The sequence below is a fragment of the Simochromis diagramma genome, unplaced genomic scaffold (assembly GCF_900408965.1).
Source record: "Simochromis diagramma unplaced genomic scaffold, fSimDia1.1 OVJJ01000205.1, whole genome shotgun sequence".
Classification (NCBI taxonomy): domain Eukaryota; kingdom Metazoa; phylum Chordata; class Actinopteri; order Cichliformes; family Cichlidae; genus Simochromis; species Simochromis diagramma.
Window position 1 is genome coordinate 11,341,985 of NW_024386782.1, and position 22,033 is coordinate 11,364,017.

A 22,033-nucleotide genomic window follows, 5' to 3' on the forward strand; every position below is an offset into this window, starting at 1 on the left:
GTCCACTCAATAATTGACTGCAGAAAATATGGAGACAAGACCTGGTGTTCTGGTCACCACAAAAAGCGAGAAAGCAAATCTGACCCAAGTGATTGGGTATGAAAGCTTCTTACAGAAGTATTCAGAGAGTGTTGGCAGCAATTAAGCAAACTGAAAATAGGATTCAGAATAAATACTGATGGGATGCTTAATGTGAGTCAAGAAAGGCCATTTACAGGTGTTCAATAGCATTAAAAAAAGATACAGAAAAAAAAACAGTACGAAGAGGAGCATTCGCATGTGCAGTAACACCTTTCATTGCACAGCAGAGGACAGGCTTTTAGTGCACGATTGCCACGAGTAATTTGAGCCATAGGACCTCCAGCCATGTAGCTGTGACAGTGCAGCCACTCAATAAGCTAACTCTGTCTTGGTAAAATCACCCTGGGACCTCTTAAGAAGTGGTGAAGCAGTTGAGCCCTGCGTAGTGGTGTGTAATTCCAACCTAACCCACAGCCCTAAACAGCCATAATTCATTGGCTTAAAGTGCCACAAAGACATGCCACCAGTTCAGCACAGGTGATGTGCCTCCGGTAAACTCCGAAACTTTAAAGAAGGAGAAGGAGAAAAATCTTTCATCTTGGCTGGAATGACCGTGAATGTGTAATGATACCTTCCTTTATTTGACCACTGCTGTGTATTTGGTATACAGTAGGTCTGCATATTTGGAAACATGGCCCATGTTACTTTGGATTAATAATAATAATAATAATAAACTTTATTTATAAAGCACACTAAAAAACCAAGGGTATACCAAGGTGCTTGACAAAAATAATAGGAAAAGGGAGATGGGAGGGAAAAGAGAAAGGACCAGGCACGTATCAATTATAAAAACCTTGACAATCATAAGATATAAAAGTAGTTCACAAGCATGACGGATAAAAATGTACCAACGCACACCAAGTGTTAACTAGGTGGAAAGGCAAGATTAAACAAATAAGTCTTCAGCCGTGATTTAAACAGTGGCATAGAGTCAGACGCCCGGATAGCAACAGGAAGGTTGTTCCATAAGACCGGGGCAGCTACAGCAAACGCGCGGTCACCGCGAGACTTCAGCCGAGAACGAGGTTGCTCCAGAAGAATTTGGGTAGCAGATCGTGCTCTGACAGGAGTGTGTAACCTGAGAAGCTCATTGAGGTAGCTTGGCGCCAAATTATTAATGGTTTTGTAGGTTGATCACTTACAAAGCACAGTTGGTGCAATTTTCAATGGAATCACTCTCTTCTTAAGAAATAGGAACTTTTTATAAACACAAAGAGCATATGACACTGACATTCTGGGACAAGGGATATTTGGTAAAAGCATGTACCCCTTAACAAACCTTTTTAACCCTTCTCAGCTGTAGAGTCTTTCACATTACTGGTGCATTCTGTGATCCAGACATGGTCCAGACAAGTCCATGAAAGTGACAAAGGAGGCTACAGTACAGCAATAGCTGGCATACATGCACACTGTGTGATATAAAATGCATAATGCTAGAGGTTTCTTACTATAGCATAACAGATAAACACGAGTGTGGTCCAGGATGTTATTGCTGTTCAGGCCATATTTTTAGTGAGATGAGCAATTCAGATGTAGTGGGCAACATGTGATGAATAGATGTAAATACCTTGTTAGACTGCCACCCCCAGTTTTACAAAAACAGTCAACAGGATGCTGACTTGAAGCCAATCTCTTCAGATGTCGTCAGATTAATGGAAGATAGCACATGTTCGAAAGAGGCATTAGTAAAAGAACGCCTTCTGACAGACAACAGCCAAATAGGTTTGCTTTGGGTATAATGGTTAATAGCAGAAGGTGATGTGGCTGTTCGATCATATGCAGATGATTCATCTTAACCAGTACCTTTCTCCACACTTGATCAGCTTCAGCTTCAGAAGAACAACTGCCTTGACTCATGTGACCGAATGAATCAAAGGCTTGAATTTGACTAGGGTGGTTAAACTGCAATCCTCTAACCTTTTCTTTTTCCTGATGCATGCTTGTTGAATAAAGATTGTGATGAAGACTATTTTCACAGTAGTCCAACAAACAAAAAACGGTCAATTTAAGGTGTCGAATATGCAACAAAGCAGCACAAGTATGGGTAGCTGTTTTTTCTGAACTCAATGCTTTTGTCCCACTGAGCTCAACTCACTTTGTTTTCTGCAGCATCATTTATAACAGAATAGAGTGGTATAAGTGTGCTGTATTATTACCCAGCTCTGTGCAAAAAGAGCTGGATTTAAAAATATTTAAATAAATCTTATAAGTATGATAAGCTAAAGTTAGAGAGCCAAGGCTGAGATGGTTTGGACATGTGCGGTGGAGAGGCAGTAGATATATTTGACAAAGGATGTTGAAAATGGAGCTGCCAGGCAGGAGGAAAAACAGAAAAACCTCAGAGAAGATCCACGGATGTAGTGAAGGAGAACTTACAGAGGGCTGGTGTAAGAGAAGAGGATGATAGGTATAGGGTGAGATGGAGACAGATGATCTTCTGTGGTGACCCCTCGAAGGAAGCAGCCGAATATCGCGCAGGAGGCATTGGAATATATTCATATGAGTAACAGAGTAGAACTTAACTGAGCTCAGGTTCACATAGCATGTCTGAGGGAGGAGGAGAATCCCATTACAAGATCCATCCTATTGTCTGTCTTTATTGGGTATTACAGGCAACTAAGGTACAATTGTTATGTTTCAGGATTTTAGTCATATTTCTAATCGAACTGGGGATAACTTTTTCACAGGTTTGTGTATCATTAGGGAAAACTGGATTTTTTTTGTTTTTAAATACCCAACTGATAGTTGGAACAAGGAGGAGGTTGGAGGAGACTGATAAAAAGTAACAGAAGCAAAACAAAAACATCCAAGGCCGCTTGCTCAGGTGTTTCTGGGAACTCCAAGTGACTGGAGCTGCTGATGACATGTTCATGTTGTCACCAGCTGGCTTACAAATGACAGCGACAAGAAAAAGCAAGATTCTGCAGTGTCTGTATTTCCCGGGAGGGAAATGAACAGAAAGAAAAAAAAGATGACTTCAACAAAAGTCTTGTTGTAGACTTGGAGAGATCATTTAAGAACAAAGAATAATAGGTGGGGGTGCAATGTGGATAAGAGTAATCAAGCATTGAATAGAAACCACACTGTTTAAGCTTGTCTGCCCTGCAAACGACCTCTCCTGATTTGCGTGCTGTTTCCCCTTGTGCATTTTCTGATGTCTAGTACAGTTGTCCTTACAGTACAGCTGACTACACTAACTACTGTGAAAAGATTGGACAAGATATCAACCAAAGAATTTATCAGTGCTTAGTTTTTTAAATGCTTGACGTTTAAAGTATTTATTTTTAGCGTGCTATCTTTGGGAATAACTGTTGGGTTTCAGGGACTGTGGCAAGCCCGAGAGTGCTATTTGTATATTCCCAAATTGCCTTACAGGGCATAGATTTTTATAGCATTTGTATGTGTTTGCTCATGTCTATGTTTATTGCCTATGGATGACCTTATGTGGGATGGTGAGTAAATGTTTGTCAAGTGGCTCCTGACAAGTTGCCTGTTCATGGGCTTGAGGCTGTTTGCCATACAGTAAATGGCTACTAAGTTCACAGCATGTGAGAACAGTCTGGCCTTTCAGAACAAAACCTCCTGTTCAGAGTATTTCAATATGCCCAAGCCTTGCATGTAAAGTTCACTGGCTACAAGCATCTGCTCAGCGCCCCCTCCCCACACACACACTTGTTTGAAAGGGCATAAGAGAAAGGTCTAGATTTCTTTTTCAGCGGTATGGGTCTAATGTTATGTGAACAGCATATACTGTGCAGACTGATTAAAAAAATATAAAATAAATTAACATCAGACAAGAACTCGTTTTTTTTTAGTGTATATCTGTAGATAATTCTCCTTCCTTTATATTTTTCTTGGAAAATGGGACCAACTGGTTATGGCTGATGGCCACACCTCTCCGAAACTGCTTCTGCCAGAGGTTTCTTCCTGTTAACAGGGAGTTTCTCTCTCCCACTGATGCCAAAGTGCTTGCTCATAGGGGGTCATATGATTGTTGGGGTTTTCTATTTTTTCTCTGTATTATTGTAGGGTCTTTACATTACAATATAAAGCACCTCGGGGGAACTGTTTTAATTTGGTACATATATATATATTAGAGGTGCAACGATACACAAAATTCACAGTTCGGTTCGGTTCGATACTTTGGTGTCACGGTTCGATATTTTTTCGATACAAAAAATTGTTCATGCCTTTTTAATTTGTCATTTATTAAAATTATAAATATATATTTTAACTCAAAAGTACAGTTTTTAAATTTAATGTTGCTGAAACAACAAAGTAATAAAAAAATAAATCTATCTGATTGAGGAATCACTCATCTTTGGAAAAGAGTTTATTACAGAGAAATGGCTCTTTCCAAAATAAAAGCTATACTATACGCTTCTTCTGGGCTATATTCTCAGCAGCATATTAAACTTATCAGGTCCCCATAAGGAGAATCATGTGCTAACGGCTGTCTAAATGACTCGGGTAAAGTTTGTAGCATGCATGCTTGTTGTTTTTGTCTGCTTCCACTTGTCTTTGCACTAGGCTGATGTCGGCATAAATGTGCAGTCATATTCCTTGTGTTCCCACTAGTGCTGTCAGCGTTAATCTTGTTGAAATGACGTTAACGCCACAACACGGCAAATCTCCGTTAACAAGCTACCGCGGATCGCCCCGTGCGTGGGGCTGGACGGCATCAACACGTTAACAAGCTAACTGCGCTAACGCACTAGTTCCCACCCATGTAATTGAGCATTGCGTGGCACATCCGACATACTGTTTTACTTTTGTCCATGATGCGCTTACCTTCAGGGTCATACGTCACATGAAAACCAAAATAGTTCCAAAGGCCAGATCTGAATAAGGGTGGGGGAGGTTCAATTTGCCATGTTGCAACAAGAGCTTAGCTTCAGTCTTGCTAGTGGATCTGCGCTCGGCAGTGCAGCCTAGACGGAGTAGTCGAACGCAGATCCACTGAGCTCTCAACACAGACAGCATCGTCAGAAGGAAAGTTGATAAAATAAATGTAAAATTTTGTATTGTTCGATACATATGCGTACCGAACCGAAAGCACTGTATCGAACGGTTCAATATCGATAAGAGTATCGTTGCACCCCTAATAAATATATATATATATATATATATATATATATATATATATATATATATATATATATATATATATATATATATATATATAATTGATTTGAATTGAATTGAATTGAATTGGAATAGGTGCAGTAATTTATTGAACCATGTGCAAACATACACAGAAGTGCAGTATATAAACAGCAGATATTGCCCGTTGAATCCAAATCTGATGATACCTCTTTGCATTCATAATTCCATCAATTTTGAGAAGATTGTTTGCCACTTATTTCAGTCCAGTTCTTGTGTAATTTGGCATACCTCAGCTTTTCTTCCTGTTTCCCTTCCTTAAAAATGACAGGCTTCTAGACAGCCACCCTTCCCTTGAGACCATTGCAGCTGAAGGACCAGGTGTATCTCTCAGATCCTGTGTCAGATCTTTGTGAAAGTAAGTATCTGAAAGTGTCTTGACTTTCAGATACTCTTCAGCTGCTGTACATGGGTTTTTAAGACATTTTTCCTCCATTTGCCCAGTTTCCTCAGATTTTTCACTGCACCCCATGCTCAGATATCCAAATTTCTGCCTAATGTATTTGAGAATCACCTTCTTTGACATTTTTCATAGATTCATATGTTATTGTTAAGTGACTCGTTTGGTCAGGTACCAGGATTGAACTAAACATGAGGGGGAAAAAGAAGCGAGTCTCCAAAGAAAAACTTTTAAATACCTTGGACATTAACTATTTTTTCAATCTGTGATTTAGGAAATTTAAATATATATGGCAATAGTTTTATTTAAACAAAAAATGATAAAGATTGGATTGTTGACATTTTTTGAATGTTAAGTAGCAAAAATTGCATGATTGTCTTAAAAAAATAACAAACATAAATCATCAAACAGGAGAACTTTAAAAAAACAGCTGATATAACCCACTGTGTACTAATCACAGGACTTCCCCATGAGTAACTCAACACATGTTCAATTCCCACAACAGCTGGGGGGTGGGGAAAAGCTTTATTAATCATGCAGAACCGACAATTTGCTGGTTATCTTGATAGCAGTGCCATCATCCCAAGTGCAGTACCCTCTTTAGCTGAAATGGTGCCACCCACAGCCACAAAAATACACACTCTCAGTCATCGTAAACAGCCTCATCTCCTCTCAGGTATTCATCACTGACATTATTCCACTCCTCGCTTTGCTCTAATTCAGTCTGATGTTTGTTTCACAGAAATGATTATAGCTAGGGAAATTAACATGCACTAATGTGAGCACTAAAGGGCTTAGATATATGTCCGGTCTATTTAGTATAGACCAATTAATGAAATAATCACAAACTAGTCACTAATGCTCTGTATTTTTTTAACATTATGTTTTGTAGAAGTAAGTTCACGGTGGATTGTTCTGGAAGGAATTCAGCGTGAAAGCATGGAAATAGAACATTAATAATGCACACAAACAGTATTAATAAGCAGCCCTTTATTTTTTTAATGCAGTCCATGTTTGCTAAAATGTTTCTATCATATTTTTTACCTTAAATGTTTGTTTTTGTAATTTTATCAGTGTGTTTTCTTACTACATGAAGCAATATCAAGCTAAAGTGTGCAACAGACCCACCAATGCTTTGGTGTGATAGCAGATTCTGCACTCTCAGTCTATCATGAATTCTGCACCCCAAACAGAGCCTCAGTAGCAGATTCTGCTCCACTGATGCATTGAGAGGAGAGATAGCCAAGTATCACAAATTCACATTTTATCAAAGAAATGCTCCATTTGCCTCACAAAAATAAAGCTTTGCAGCAGTAATTTTGGTATTTAAGTAGCTAAGCATGAGAATATTTATAGCATTTTTCCACATTACAAAAAAGAACAAAGATAGGACTGAGAAAAGAGACTGCTGCAGTTTGTATTGCACTGTATTGATTGTCTACATAGATATTAGTCAAGCCCATTTACCTATAGAAATTCTGGTTTAAATCACTCAAGTACTTACTGGAGTTAAATATTGACATTATCAAAGAGAAGACGTGTGTCTGTTACCTATAGACTTAATTTTGTGTGCATAAAGCCATTTACTTTTTTTCTTGTCTCCAAAAAACACTTCATTCTAGTTGATCCAAGTGATTGTGTACTGGGTTCCACATTGTTGCTAAATCTGTAATAATGCTTACTGTCACTTTATGTCACTAAAACAGGTCAGAATGCTAAGCACTGAATTTGTTGAGATTTCTACACCAGTTTAAACATACATTCTCTTAATCAGTGCACTGTGCTGCACACTGTTATAATTAGTGAGACATATTGTAGTGAAACTTTACCTCAAAGTAAGCCATGAACTGTGAGAGTCTCTTTTCAGTTTGAAGATTTGTTTCAGTTACAGATTACTAGACCAGACAGATTGCTTTGATGTAGTAGTCATAATTCTTGAGTGACTGTCTACTCCAGTAAAAACTAATGTTGATTTCAGTACCAGTAATGTGTGCTAAGATTTTTCTCCAGTAGGAGACGTATTGTTTAGTCTTTACATCCACACTGAGACTGTTCTAGCTTGCACAGTGTTTGTCTTCTCACAATTGAATAATAGGATCCTGCTGATACAAGGCATGCATCTAATAAACTTCAGGAGAATGTCACAAAGCGTCCTGCTGATGAACATTTACATAAATTAAATAAGATGATTCTAATGAATCAAGAAAAGATCTAGATTATCCATTAATTTGAATGTCTTCATTCCTAATGTCAATCCCAGAGGAGTCCTTGGCAAAAGAAGTAATAAAGCTCCCATCATTTAAGAAATGATCTACAATCATTTATTTGCCTGGCAAATACAGATGTGTAATCTCTTTTACCAGTGATGCTTTATGTTTATACAGTAGTCTTTTGGGGTCATAAATCATTGAAAACTCTGAAAGATAGGATCTGTAGTTTTTAGTTGTTTTATGTTTGTTTTCATATGAAAAGCAAGAGCAGCCACAAGTGCTCTCAAAAAGAAATAAATTAAAACAAAAACAAGAGTAATTAAGTCCTTTGTGAATGTTACAAGCTTATGCAGTTGGGTTTAACAGATAAAATAGAATCAGATTCACCATGGGTCACTTTGCTATGAATCCCTCGCAGTAGCAAAAGGCAATTCAAATTCCAGATCAAATACACATCCTTGTAATTCAATTAATGCAATATACATAAAAATATCCTTTACCTTGGGTATTCTCCCCCCCCCATACACCTTAAAAATGAATAATGATTTTTCATGCTTCGCCCCAAAGCCCACGAGCATTCCTTCAGGCTTTGAAAAGAGCAAAACATTTCATTTTGGGGTCAGCATCAGGGAGTACAGGTCACTGCTAGTCTGTGCTTCAGGCAGAGGGAAAGGACGCGGACAGACAAAGCTGCCTTCAAGAGTGCGCATCAATTGTGCATTCACGGGGTAGTGAGTCACTTCCATAGAAAAAGGGCTCTGAGTCAGAAGCCATAAATGTGTAGAAAGAGTTTTCAAATGCTTGGTGAGGTTCTGCATTTGAGGCCACCAGAAGGGGAGAAGAGCTAATTCTAAAAAAGAAGGAGTCATCATTTGGGTGCTGTAGCATTTGTGCTGTACTGTGTGCTCAGTGTTTAATCCCCTGAGTTATAGCGCTCGAGTGAAATTTATTCCAAAACAGTTCGCTGTTGCCATTCAGAGCAAACTTAAAACATCTGAATTCTGCCTTGAAATTTGCTGCATTAATTGTATGTCTATCGCGTAATCAGTTCTGGGATATCCTGCTGTGTCAGTGGTTACATCCCCTATGTAGTATCAAACAAGCCCTGCAATGAAATGTTCCAGGCCAAACGCACTGCCAGACTCACCATGACACTTCCCTTTTATTAGCATCCAATTTGATGAGCTCATTTCCGCACCAACACTCTTATCACAAGCCAAGCCTGGAGACAGTCAGACCCCTAAGACACAGCCCCCCACTTTAAACCACTGCTTAGAGGGCTGTTTGATTCTTCAATTAATCTCTTGTGTCAGAGGGGAGAAGCTGTAAGTCCAAAAGCTATTGATAGCGTCCATGTTCGGAAGACTGAGAGTTGGCAGCAAATAAGAATTTTCAGTTGTTGTCCAAGCAGTTTGTTTTGTGTGTGTGTGTGTGTGGCACACAGAAAATCTGGTTGGTAAATACCCTAAAGTAAAATAAGCACTTGAAGGAAGAAAATGAAGCATAAAATCAAATACACAAACAACGAGATGTAAAGTTAATCTGCAATGTCAGAGGATTACACAGGATTTTTTTTTTTTTTTTACATCATTTTGCTGTTTCAGCAAGATGAAGGAGCACCGACCTTATCAAGACACTGCTTATATCACAGGCCAGAGATTTTTTAAGGGTCAGCACTTTTATGATTGCCTCGACTCATATTCACAAGTACAAGTATATGCAAGCACGACGACAAAAGCACTCACATACCCATAAAGACATCCTTACAAACACGCTCGCTTAAACCATCCATAATCACTTTATCAGCCTCGCGCTGCCTGCTGAAGCATCAATTGATTTGTTGCCAGTACATGTCACTCCTCTCCAGTGCCATTAAATCTCCCAAGTATGGAAGATTAGCATCAATATATAATTCTAAAATTAATTTGGAGGAAAATGAGGGATAAGTGCATCGCATCATCGAAAGTCAATTTGTATATCTCACCCTCACCCGTGAGGTCAACTGCTTACGGTATTGGCCAAAATAATACTAGACTAAAATAAGATTAATGACACAAAGAGCGAGCCAGTGCTGGTGGAGGTTACAGGAAATGGGCACACACTGATGTTGTTTTTTGTTGTTTTTGAACGCCTGTGCGAGACACTGCAGTGCTCAGTATCAGCTCCAACTGTTCAGCGTTTAAACCATCAAAACTGTAAAACGTTAAATCACCGATTCTTTACGGACAAATTTCCAATCTATTATTAGACATCAAAAACGCTTCCTATTTAATTCAGGTTGGCCGCTAGAAAAGTTTAGCCTCTCTGACATCAGCTCAACAACAGCTCTGAAGAAATTAACAGCTATAGTTCCTGCCAAATTTCAGGGCCACAGAGCATGCCAGAGTTTAAAAGGCCCAGCATGCATTTGTCTCAATCACAATTTTTACAAGGCAGAGCTCAGCTATCATTAAAATATTTCCTCACACAAGACCATGAAAAGCATCATTAAATGATCTGGATTAGATTTCAGTGTTGATGCAGGAGAGGATGCATAATGGAGCTTTTTAACGATATGTTGTTGACAAATGAGGCAAATTATAAAGACGCTGGAGTCTAACCAGGAGCCTGGCATAGTGTGTGTTTCTGATTGGTTGTAGCGTCCGAGGTATATTTCCATAGTGATAAATCACAGAGTCATATTAAATTGTGCAACTCACAGCAATAACACATTAGCAATAAGTATTCTGATATTAACAAATACATTCAGCATTGCATGTTAACAGCATAAAGAGATGTTGGCGACTAAATTGATTCCGGCTTTCTTTTTTGTCACAGTTATACAGGCAGAGTTGTAGGAAATGGTCTGCATGCCCAGAGGAATAACCCAGAGGTCAAAGTTCGCAATGTGGAGTGCACAGTCGCTGAAGCTAAGGAGAGGCTGGAGAACTTCAACACGGTAGGATGGATTTTTCAGTTATCATATGCATAGCTTAATTCTTTTATTAGACCAGCTATCATAAAAACAAGAAAATATTAATAGAAATCTGTCAAAAATGTGTTTACAACTATAAAATGTGCGCTTATTCATTAGTAGAATAACAAACTGAATTCATGTTTTAACACTAAAATGTGAGCCAGCACACTGGACTCAATAATTAATAACATTCAACCACTAAACCTATTTTGGTCTGTTCAGGAATGCAAGTAAATAGCTGTAATTCAGCATCTAATAATTTTTCTCTTCTTTTTGTCAAATTTTCAGCTTTCTTGTCAAATAGTTGTTTGAAAATTTATGAATAACAACAATATTTATATTTTAGCATTAAAACTCTGATTTTGAGTAAAGAGCTTAACTGTGATGGATGCACATGGTCTAATTGTTGTGTTTTGTAATTAATAACAAGAGGAATTAAGAAGATAATAATAATGATAATAATACAGACTTGATGATTGTTGGTTGTGGACAAATGCAACTCAAAGTCTTTTTTTTTTTCTTGTAAGGACTCAAATGCTATAACACATTGTCAAAAGAACTACTGAAATGTCCTTGCCATTTTCTTTTGATCCAAAGACTTGTTTTGAGCTCAGAGGCAGATATCAAAGATAAATGAAAAGGATAGTGTGTGAAAGGGAGACAGTGACAAAAAAGGGAATTACTGTGGAAAGGAAAAAAAAAAGAAAGATGAGAGGCAGGAGCAAAAGGTCATGAATGAGTGACAGATAGCATAGATGACACAGGCAGCTTCAAAGTGACACTGTTTGTCATGTAGATGGGGTTTAGGGCTGAAAAGAACCAAGAAGAAAAGGGCCATTTCAGACAGTCCCTAGAGGCCATTTGAGGAGACAAACAGACCAGGATTTGGTTCCCCTCTGCCCGCCTGCCCTTTTGTTGCCCTGAAAAAATTATGGCCACAGATAGAAAGTGCAGCGATGACTAGAGCTCTATCTCTATATCTCACTTTGCTTTTTCCGTTTGACCACTTTTATACCTGTGTGCTTTCCCATGCTTCCATCTTATGGATTTCCCTTTTTCTCTGTATTAACTGTATTTTTGTTTTAGTCTTATGTGAGTCGATAGTGTCACTCGTTACTCTTTCATCTGTACAGCAGCCACACTATATATCACTCAACCTGTTAACTGGCAGTTCAAGATCATTCCTGTTAGACCACAACATCCCATTGTGCTGGTGGCTGTCAAGTGCCTCGTTGTCATGGAAACTATGCAGAGTTGAGCGGGTGTCCTGTTGACATTTACAGACTTGAAAAGCCTACCTTGCATCTACACTAGGTGCCAGAGCTTGACTGAGCTTTATGTTTGTGCCAGATAAGAGAGAGTATCACAGAGTGTTAGCCTGCATGAAGTGACAGTCAACCAAAGAAAGTCTTGGTCGACTGAAATCGTTACTACTCTCAAACCAATCGATTGGCGGCACTGGGTGGGGGGTGATAAGAGAAGAAACGTTCAGCTTGGTCTCGGTGTAGGTGTGTGCTCCTGCGAGACCAAGGAGCTAGTGAATCTGTGGTTTGGTGTGAATGCTGTTATAAATGAATTATCAGGGCAAACACGGAAATCGACGAGTTCTGATGTATTTGCACTCAAAGCCTTGAGCCTAAACGGGGAAGTTGTTTGAACATAATAACACCGACAGGTTTTTAGACTCATTTTAAATTTAGATGCCCTGTTGGTTGTTGGGCTTTGCATATGCAAACTCCTGCAATGTTTAGATTCTTTTTATATGATAACAAACTGAAGCTGCACCAACAATTTCTTTGTTATGGTGTCAGAGGAAAAGTTGACAAAATGTAAATGTTAAATGAACAGGATACATTCATTTGGGAAAATTAAAAGCTACTAAAACGCGCAGGAGGTGACAAGATTGGCTGATCAGGGAGAATTTGGCTGAATAAACAAATATCAACCAAGCTATCAACCAGTCGAACCAGAGATTACAGCACAAGCCATCACATGTGCTCATACCTGTGTGAACAGATTGCTTGCTAAGATGCAGATTTGCAGACATAGGAACACTAAAAAAAAGAAAAGAAAACTGTATGTTTTCTGAAATGCTGCATATTAACTTTTAAAGTTCATCTATGCCTGACAGCAAAGATGGTCACTATTTAGACAAATACTGTAGGCCAGATAAAAGTGGTTTTGTTCTGAATGTTCTGAACATTTTTGGAACCAGAAGCTTCAATTCATCAATAACCTTTGAGCATACTTTTGCTGGATGCTGGCAAACAGTTGATAAGTAAAGGCACAAAACATGTAACATGCAATTTTCAAACCCTGGGCAATACCTGAAAATTAATTTGCTTTTTTAAATCTATCTGCATTCATAAACAAGGACTGGAAAAGGAAGTTTTTCATTGCTCTGAGATTCAGGTGTGCTATTGGAAAGACGCACACTGCTTTGTATACAGTGGGGTGCTGAGGGGGCCTGGGAGCATGGAGCAAACCTATAAATAACCAAAAACCAGCCAGGCATGTGATTGTCATTGTTCTTGGAAGACCTGCAAGCACATAAAAGTAAAGGTTATCTTACTAAAAGTGCAGGCAAACTATCAATTTTTATCTTTGAATAAATAAATAATGAGTTTGATTGATTTTATGTTAAATCTGATTTCATATTAAACAACAAAAAAATAGTTTGATAGTATAATGTGTGACAGTGACAGTAACAAAAGGTAAAAAAAAGTCTGCCTGGTTTACTCTCATGGACTAGATTATTCAAAGCATAGCCTGCACAGTGTTGGTCCTCCGTGCATGCTTGTACCCCCACTTTCATCTTTTCAAAAACTCCTTTGAGTTTCAGACGCTCGCAACACTTTTAAGTCCTCACTTCTTCAAACGACTGTTTAGGGTTAAGATTTCGATTGTGTGTCGATGTTAGGAGGATAGTTAGGCCGTGCGTTTGTCTTCTTTCATCCTTTGAACTACTGTGGATATTTATTTCATTTTAAATGGAAATTAGACGCTGACAAATGACAAATGCACACCGACTGCTTTTAAATCATATCCATATTTTCTTTTTTTTAGCTTAAAAGATATTGCAGGTTTTTCAGAGAAGGTCTAATCTCAGCTTTTTCCAGATTTGAATAACCTCAATTTCCGGGATTAGTGGGCTTAAAGACGTGTATATTTTTACCTACTGAAGAGCAGTTACACTCTGAGCACTGTGGCACTAAGAGGATTGGAAAACTACTCTTGATATATCGCAGACTATGACCCGTCATCTAACCATGGCACCCTTCTGTTTAAGCACTCAGATCCCTTTACAAAATGAGTATGTGTGTGAGTTTCACCCACACAACCCTACACATACAGTACACACGGGGATAGAGCTAGAGGACATGCACACAACATTTCCACGTTAAATCAAGGACATAACATCTAGAAATAAAACTAAAATACACACACACACACGGGACAAGGCTAAATCTTGACCTTCTATAAAATAGTCCATTAAATGAGTAGGCCAACTCCCCTGTCCTCCCCTGTGTACCTCCTCTAACTCTCCTCTTTCTCCTTTTCTTTCTTTTTGCCTGTAAATGTTGCTAATCCGGACAATAAATGCTTCAAAGTAGATTTCTGATTCTTAGCCATCAGTCCAGCTGTTTTTGGGTGGGGATCATTTCACAACGGTCTATCTGTTTCCATGTGATTATTAAGTCCAGATCATTTGTCAGTTTGTCACTTTGCACTTTTGTAAATGCAAAGTCAGCGGCAACATTCAGGGTAGGAAAAAAACCCCAAAACACTCAGACGCTGATTCTCATGCTTTATTTCTATCTTTATTTCACTCAGACTCACGCCTATAAAGGGGCAATAGCATTAACAATTTTGAAAGCGGTTGCAGAATAGAGAGTTGGAAAGCATAAAGATGCAATATAGTGAGGCTGACATGTGATTGATGGGACTGACTGCTGCTTTGCTGTCTTGTTTGGCCAGTGGCCCAGACAGGTTCCACATCAGAGAAGCCACGCTTGTTTTAGACCCACACTGTGCATATCCTCTTTGTGGGTCCAGTCAGTCCATGGCCCTATCAGCTGCTGCACAGACTCAGAGACTCAGAGTTCTATGTGCCTTTGTTAGATAGACTTAATTGTGCTTGCTTTTTAGAAACGGTTAAAATAAACAGCTGATTCTTTAAAGTATATCGGTTTTATAGATATACAGCTCTCAGCGGACTTTCTGACTTCAGTATACATCTCTTTTATGATTTAGCAATGCCTGCAGCAGTGTGAAAGGGTTTGAGCTCTCAAGAGTTAGTGGAGTCCAGGGATGAAGAAAGAGCTCGGGCTGAGCTGGCAGCCTGTCACAGGGAGGGGACAAATTCTTTCCACTTGAAGAAGATGATGAAGTTGGTCTTCACAGGAGCTCTGCTGCTCTTTACTGCTGCTGTGGCAACGATACAGCAACAAGTCTCACTGCCCAGAGCTCTCCATTCACTTGGCAACCAGACTTCATGAACCCAGACTGTAATTTAAATATAACTTTTTTTTAAATGCCATAATTAGATGCAAAGCTCATAAAAATTCAGTGAACTGTGGATGTTTTTCTTCACTGGGTAATACTGTATTTGCTTGCCTTTTGGGTTATAATTTTAATACAGTGATTCTTGTTCTGTTAAGAAAATATGTGGCTGGTTGTGTTTTTGGGACACGGTTTCAAAAATCCCTTTTCCAAATCCGCCTTTTTAATCTTTTTCAATCTGCTATGGTATGCATTTGTAAAACCATATTAAAGACTGTTTTCTTAAGGTTATCACCAAGATGGATTACAGACTCTTGTGGCTTCTCCTTTTTAGTAAATGTTATTGAATCAAGGAGATGCTGGGTTTTTATGTGAAATTATTCACTTTTCCATTTGGGATGATGGGGCATAAAAGTGCAATTGATCATATCGCTGCAAATTGGCACTAAATTCCTGATCTGTTTCAGTTGGGATTCTGAATATCTCATTTCGAGACACACTGATTTAATTTACTTTACATTAGATAAATAAACATATTTTCAAAGGCTTCAGGTAAGAAGCGAAATCTTGAAATAGAAAAAGAAGAGAAATGGATATCTCAGAGAAAAAGTAGGCCACGATCTAATTTCATTTTCCCAGCATATTGGCCTTAGTAAAAGCACAAGTAGTGTAGAAGCTACACTGATTTGACCCAGTAAGTGGGTTGATTATCCTGATAATGTTTGGTATTCATGGTGTGTAAACTGGATTGGTGCCTTGAAGTCAGCTCTTCAAACCTTTTGCTCCTTTATAAGGACATCTGAAGCCAATTTTCATGTCTAAAAAATCTGCTTCCCAGCAGCAAATGAGCAACATTCGCTGTCTTTCGACCCGCACACCTCTCGCAGGAAGCTGTCAGAACATGCACTCAGAAAAATGCTGATGTCACCGAAACTGCCACGCATTTTTCAATAACATCTCCATCACTTAGCTGTTAGAAGTCAAAGTTTGTTCCCGTGCGCATATATTCCACACACGAGCTGTTTCAGTCAGTACCTTACAGGAGCAGGGTGTGACAATCCAATGCAGCGATTAGGTAATGGGGGTTACATGAGGGCATGTCCAACAGAGTGTCACTAACAGCGACAAACTCAATCAGCTTGTGCTAGCTTGTAGTGGAGGTGTGGCTCGGCAGTTGTTGAAAAATGTTGAAAACATTACTCAGAGTTCTAAGAAACTTAGGTGGACTTTTTTTTCCACAAACAGCATCTGTTTTCAGATTTCATACTGATTTAATAAAATGTCGTGCAAAATTAGTCCATGTGAACACCTCTGGCTCATTATATTCAAGATTTGGTTCACCAAGACAGATCCTTCTATAGCTTTTATCTGTGTTTCCCCTATAAATTTGCCCAAATAGTATTTTGCAATTGCATCCAAACATGATTTTTTCTCTCTTAACATGTGGGGAATATGAAGGCTGCTGTAGACAGATGTAGACAGAATTTAAATTATAAAAACGAAGCTATGATAAACTATATTATAATGAAACCACTGCTGCCATCAGAAAATAACAATTGCTCTACATACACATGGATAAGGCTCTTTTATAGTTATGAACAGTCTTGTTGACCTTAACAGGTATAATTAATATACACAAGCAGCACAGTACAGCTACTGCAGGTATGGATGGCAGAGCACTGCAGCTGTCCAGAGTTTGTTTTGAACCTGTCACTCTTCTTAGGGTGCACCGTTTTCATCTTTTCATTCCTATACTTTTAGAAGAAGCTTCTCCCTCGCTCCGTCTCTCTCCCGGCCGCCTTTTCTTTGTCAGGCAGTGTGAGAAATAGAGATAATTGCATCCAGTTCCTCTTTAATTGGGGACATCCACAGACACACAGACATAACACATATTTAAACACTCTTATTTTGTCTCCCAGCTGATGTTTGTTTTTACATAAAAGCATTGTGGGCCGTAACAGTATGTGATAAAATGTAGCCAATTTCATTCAACAAGTTGAGAGTACTTATGTTATGCAGACATTCACCGCTGTCAGTTTTTCCTTCAGTATCCTCCAGAATTTCCTTTGCTTTCCTTTTTTTTCTGTCCTCATATGCAGTTTTATCACCACTGCCCTCAAAGAGGTGATACTGTTTCAGACAGGGCTGAAAAAGAGCAGATGTGGGCACATGGAGGATAGGACTTATGATCCTTGTCCGCAAGGTTGGCAATCATACCCTAAATGTATGCATAGCCATATGAAAATGATTACTGTAACTGTTGCAGTAGTTTTCATCATATGCCAAGTGGTCACATTTCACATTTTTACATTTCATGATTAGATGTCCCATTTATGTCTACATTACAGCAGAATCTATATACATACACTCAGACAGCTCAGTCTTTCTTCTAGACTCCAAGGTGATTGGTTACTCCTGGCAGTACAGATTTTAGCGTGACTAGGAAGCATTAAAAAATGCAGGAATTCAGCCCTTGATGCTCTCAAACCTGCCGCATCATCCTCTAACTAAAGAATGCTTTTGAAAAGAAAGAGAGAGGTGCATTAGTTGGCACTGTGAGAAGGGAACTAGAAAATATTTCATGATTTGGGATTTTATTCAAAGCCTTTTTGGAATACCTGATTTGCCCTTGGATGCCAGGGTAATTTCAAGGGTTAGCCTTAAAGGAAAAGGTTTGTATCTTGTATCTGTGCCCTCGCCATACTGATCAGCTTACACAACTGCAAGTTGTTCAAGTGCCTGTATGTGCTCCTTTTTTAAAAAGAAAAACAACAAAATGTTTCAGTTTTCTTTCCCAGACTTGAAAACCTTTCATTTGTCTTTGTTGTTTCTCGGAAACTGTTGGCATTCAGTATATATAGATGATGGCATTAACGATAATAACTTCTGATTATCATAAAACATTGTAAAGTTAATTGCGCTCGCAAATTATAGTTTGTCAGTCTTCATTTCAGTGAAACTATTTAAAGTTTAAATTGAAATTAAATGTAAATATACATGTTCTCAATTCTAATAGGTCGTTCTAACCCAACGGTACACAGACATGTCAGAGAGAGTGACGAGTCATGTTAGAACAAAACCATCTGTCCGCATCTCAAAGGCACAGTAAATCTCTGCCTTGTCCATAATGTAAAGTCTGCTGCTATTGAGATATTGTTCCCACTTGTCTACTCATTGTACCTCATTGGACACAGATCAGGAGGATGACCCTTTGAGTCGTTGTTGTTATTTCTCATAAACAGATCAACCTTTGTGTTGTTGAACATATTGTTACGGTTTTCTTTGTTGTTTTCTTTTTGTAGCATATTTTATATTTGAAAAAAACTGACACTGCTTAGCAGGCTGCCTGTGAACAAACTCTCCCTTGATGTGTTGACGGCTTCTGCTCTAACGCAAGAAGGAAAATTAAATAAATACAAACCATTTTAAGAAAGTGCTTAAGATGCTCATTGAAATCCAGAGCAGAAGCAGTCTTTTTCTATCACATTATACATTCATGTTATTCATATCTGTCTCTAGCTCCACAGACAAATTATAAATTTGCTTCCTCGCTATGTTACAATTGTAAAGGAAGGACTTTAGTTTGACTATTTAGCAATCATGACTTAACAAAAATAAACCCAACACCCTGCACTCAGTAGACAGCAACAAACCAACAATTATACTAACCGTGGTTTCCACAGCAACAACACCTTAATTGATTCACTCCCTAATTAACATGCTTTAAGGACAGCTGGGCCAAGCAACACTGTGTCAAACATCCACTCAGTGCCATAGTTATAAGCTTAATATCACGCTGGCATCAAGTGATGGCGAACATTATGCTGCTTAGCAGAGCATTTGGTTGTGAACTGCTGTAATGCACACTGAATTTATTTAGTTGCTTTACATGATAGAAAAATCATAATGGGTTTATCTTATTCAAGAACATTGCTTTCTCTTTTTTCCCAGATTGTCTCAGTTATCAGTCATTAGTCTGTCAGCAAACTGTAATATGAATTAACTCATACTATAAAATTTGGAACTCTAACAACTGTCAAATATTGTTCACCTTGTTCCCCTCCTATTGTAATTTATTCACACTTGTGAAAATTAAGACATCCAGTTTTACCAATGACTTTCACTTTTACCTGAAATGTACAAGATCTGGTTTATCAGCCTGTACTTAAGTGGTTATAGCTGCATCGTCTCATTTTACTCTCTCGGGCCACAGTGAGAAGATGTACTTTCACATTGGTTGAATGTGAAACATGATGGAAGTAATGAGTATACCGATTATCATGTAAAAGTACCAGCTTGAGTCAAAACCATTCTAAATGTCTTTCTCTAGCCATCCTGTAATCACTAATGTGATAGAAGAAGAAAAAGGAAAAAAGAATACTAATATGTCTGTTTGAATAACTCTGGTACCCAAACAAGCATTTATTTATTATCTTAAGTTAAATTCAGTTCCATGTAGCTTCCATGGTTCGTGCTTCAGTTTCTCTGTTTGTCAGTTTGGGGCTTTGACTATCTTGACATCTAGTTTTTGTTTTAAGTAAACCTCTTATGAAACATCTTATTAATTGAAAATTAAACCTTTCTTACCATTAGCAACTAAATTAGTTGCCATGAGCGCGATTAATCTGTTTCCTTGCTTTTTTTTCTGCTAGTTGAGGTTATTAGATTATCCTTATGCATCATTTTTGGCACCATGGGACTTTTCTTATTGTGCTATCATCAATTCAAAATATACATTTTAAGACACATACGTTTAAGTTGAGATTCCTTTATGTTAGTCTGTAAGGGTCTGTGCGAATTTGCAGAATGTAAATTTCATGATAGTCTGTGCAGACACTTTTTTGGACCTACATGGTGAGCCCACTTAACATTGGTTTTTCTTTGTGTTACTTATATCCCATCATGAACAACAAGCTTTTCAGGAAACTTTTTTTTCCTGAATCCACACACTTGGAACATGTTGCAGACTGACAGCCACCCTTTGTAGAAGCACATTAAGCTTGTTGAAGATAGCATGTTAACGTTTACTGTAGTTTGAAACATCACGTGGGATGAGTGTGTTATCACTGGACCACTAGCATGTCTGATTCTTTGTCTTGTTTCTCTTAAGCTTTGCACTCTAATTCTTATAAATAAACTTGTCTGGTTTTGTGAAATGTTTCTTTTGGGGCACTGAAGGCTTAGAGAGAACTTGTTCTTCTGTTGTCAGGTGTATGAGTGACTCACTGGGGTGGTGTCAATAGCAAAGACATCTGTAATCCCACAACACCTGAAGACATGTTGAGAGGTGAATGAGAGGAATGGGGCCAACTCCATGCCTCTCATTCACCTCTCAACATGTCTTCGCTGGTTGTGCCTTCCCGTTAAGGTCAGTTAGTCCCAGGAATGATCTTGTAAACTTTGTAAAGCAGGTTTAACAGTGTATTCACACATGTGTGCAAATGCATCCATCTATAATTTCACATATTCCAAAGTTCTGATATCTATGCCCTTATTTTGAACTTAATGCGCAAAGTACAGTTTTCTTATTGTGTCATGAGAGTTTGTCAGACATGGTGTTATGGAGCAGAGACCACCCTGATGATGATGGACAGCATGAAGGGCCAACAAAGCCAATTAGTTGGCCACACAGCAGGAGGGAAGGATATGGTCCTGATGGGCCAGGCTGATAAAGTCTTATTTCAGCTGTATATAGACTAATACCTAATATAAATTAGAATAATTCACCAAAAGAATTAACAACTGCCACTGTATAATTGGTTTGTTTTCTGCCAAACCTTTCTACATTTCAGAACCTTTCTGCTCTCAGAAAGTGTCCTGAGATTTATACAGGAGTAATGGGATCTTCCACTATGATCCAACAGTCCAACAGATGACAGATTTTTTGAAGGATCTGCAGCTTGCAGTATCAAAAAGAAACTTATGTTAAAGTATATCATATGTTATCTATATTAAAAGTTGCTCACAGTGTTTCACATGCAGGATATTGGGATCTTATGCATTAACCATATTTCTGTGCATATGCAGGACACAGAGGAAATGTTTCCAGAATTGGCAGAAATGGAAGACTGGGAAGAGCTGGGCAGTGGGGAAAGGGAGGAGGGCAGCACCACAGAGTGTGATGATGAAGATGGTTGTCAAGCCTCAGGAGACGGTCAAGACAAACACTGTAAGTCACACCTTTCCATGCAAAAACACTCACTATACAAGCACAATTCCACACGAAGTCTGCGTGTTTATTTAGAATATCAATTGCGTTATATGACTAAGGAAGTATCTGCCTCTGGAGAGACAGTGTGCTTTCTCTTTTTTCAGCTAAGTGACCCTGTTATTGTTTTCTAAGAACTGTCACAAACTCTCTCTTTTATTCATCTCCTACCTGGCAAAGGATATTCACCTCAAATCACATTTTCACACTCTGCTGAGGCTCCAGCAAAGGTGGTGGCATATAAGTACCTTATATACCAGATGCCAAATCAAAAAGATGGCTTGCTTACTTACAGACACAGTCTATTGGACCTCGTGTTCATTTTAATGAATATTTTATCTCCTGCAGAGATTTTACAGTTTTAATACCATATTACCATGGTGTTTTGTTTTTCCCAAGCAATGTAGTGAAAAAAGAGGCAACTGCAACCAGTGTTAGTGTCAGCCTTGTTGTACTTTAAAACTGATTTTTTTTCAATGCACCTGGTAAATAGACCATTTGGAGATACCATA

At 38.5% G+C, this 22,033-nt stretch overlaps 1 protein-coding gene across 2 annotated transcripts in view; it reads left to right on the forward strand.

Moving 5' to 3' along the window:
- LOC120727514 (glypican-5-like) overlaps positions 1-21,828 on the forward strand; it is an 81,520-nt gene extending 59,692 nt beyond the window's left edge. For both annotated transcript variants that reach the window (XM_040021822.1, XM_040021821.1), the window contains 2 exons: positions 10,672-10,792; positions 21,341-21,828. In XM_040021822.1, the coding sequence (XP_039877756.1) occupies positions 10,672-10,792; positions 21,341-21,655 (436 nt within the window). In that variant the 3' untranslated portion in view covers positions 21,656-21,828. The remainder of the gene's footprint in view (positions 1-10,671; positions 10,793-21,340) is intronic.
- Positions 21,829-22,033: the final 205 nt, after the last annotated feature.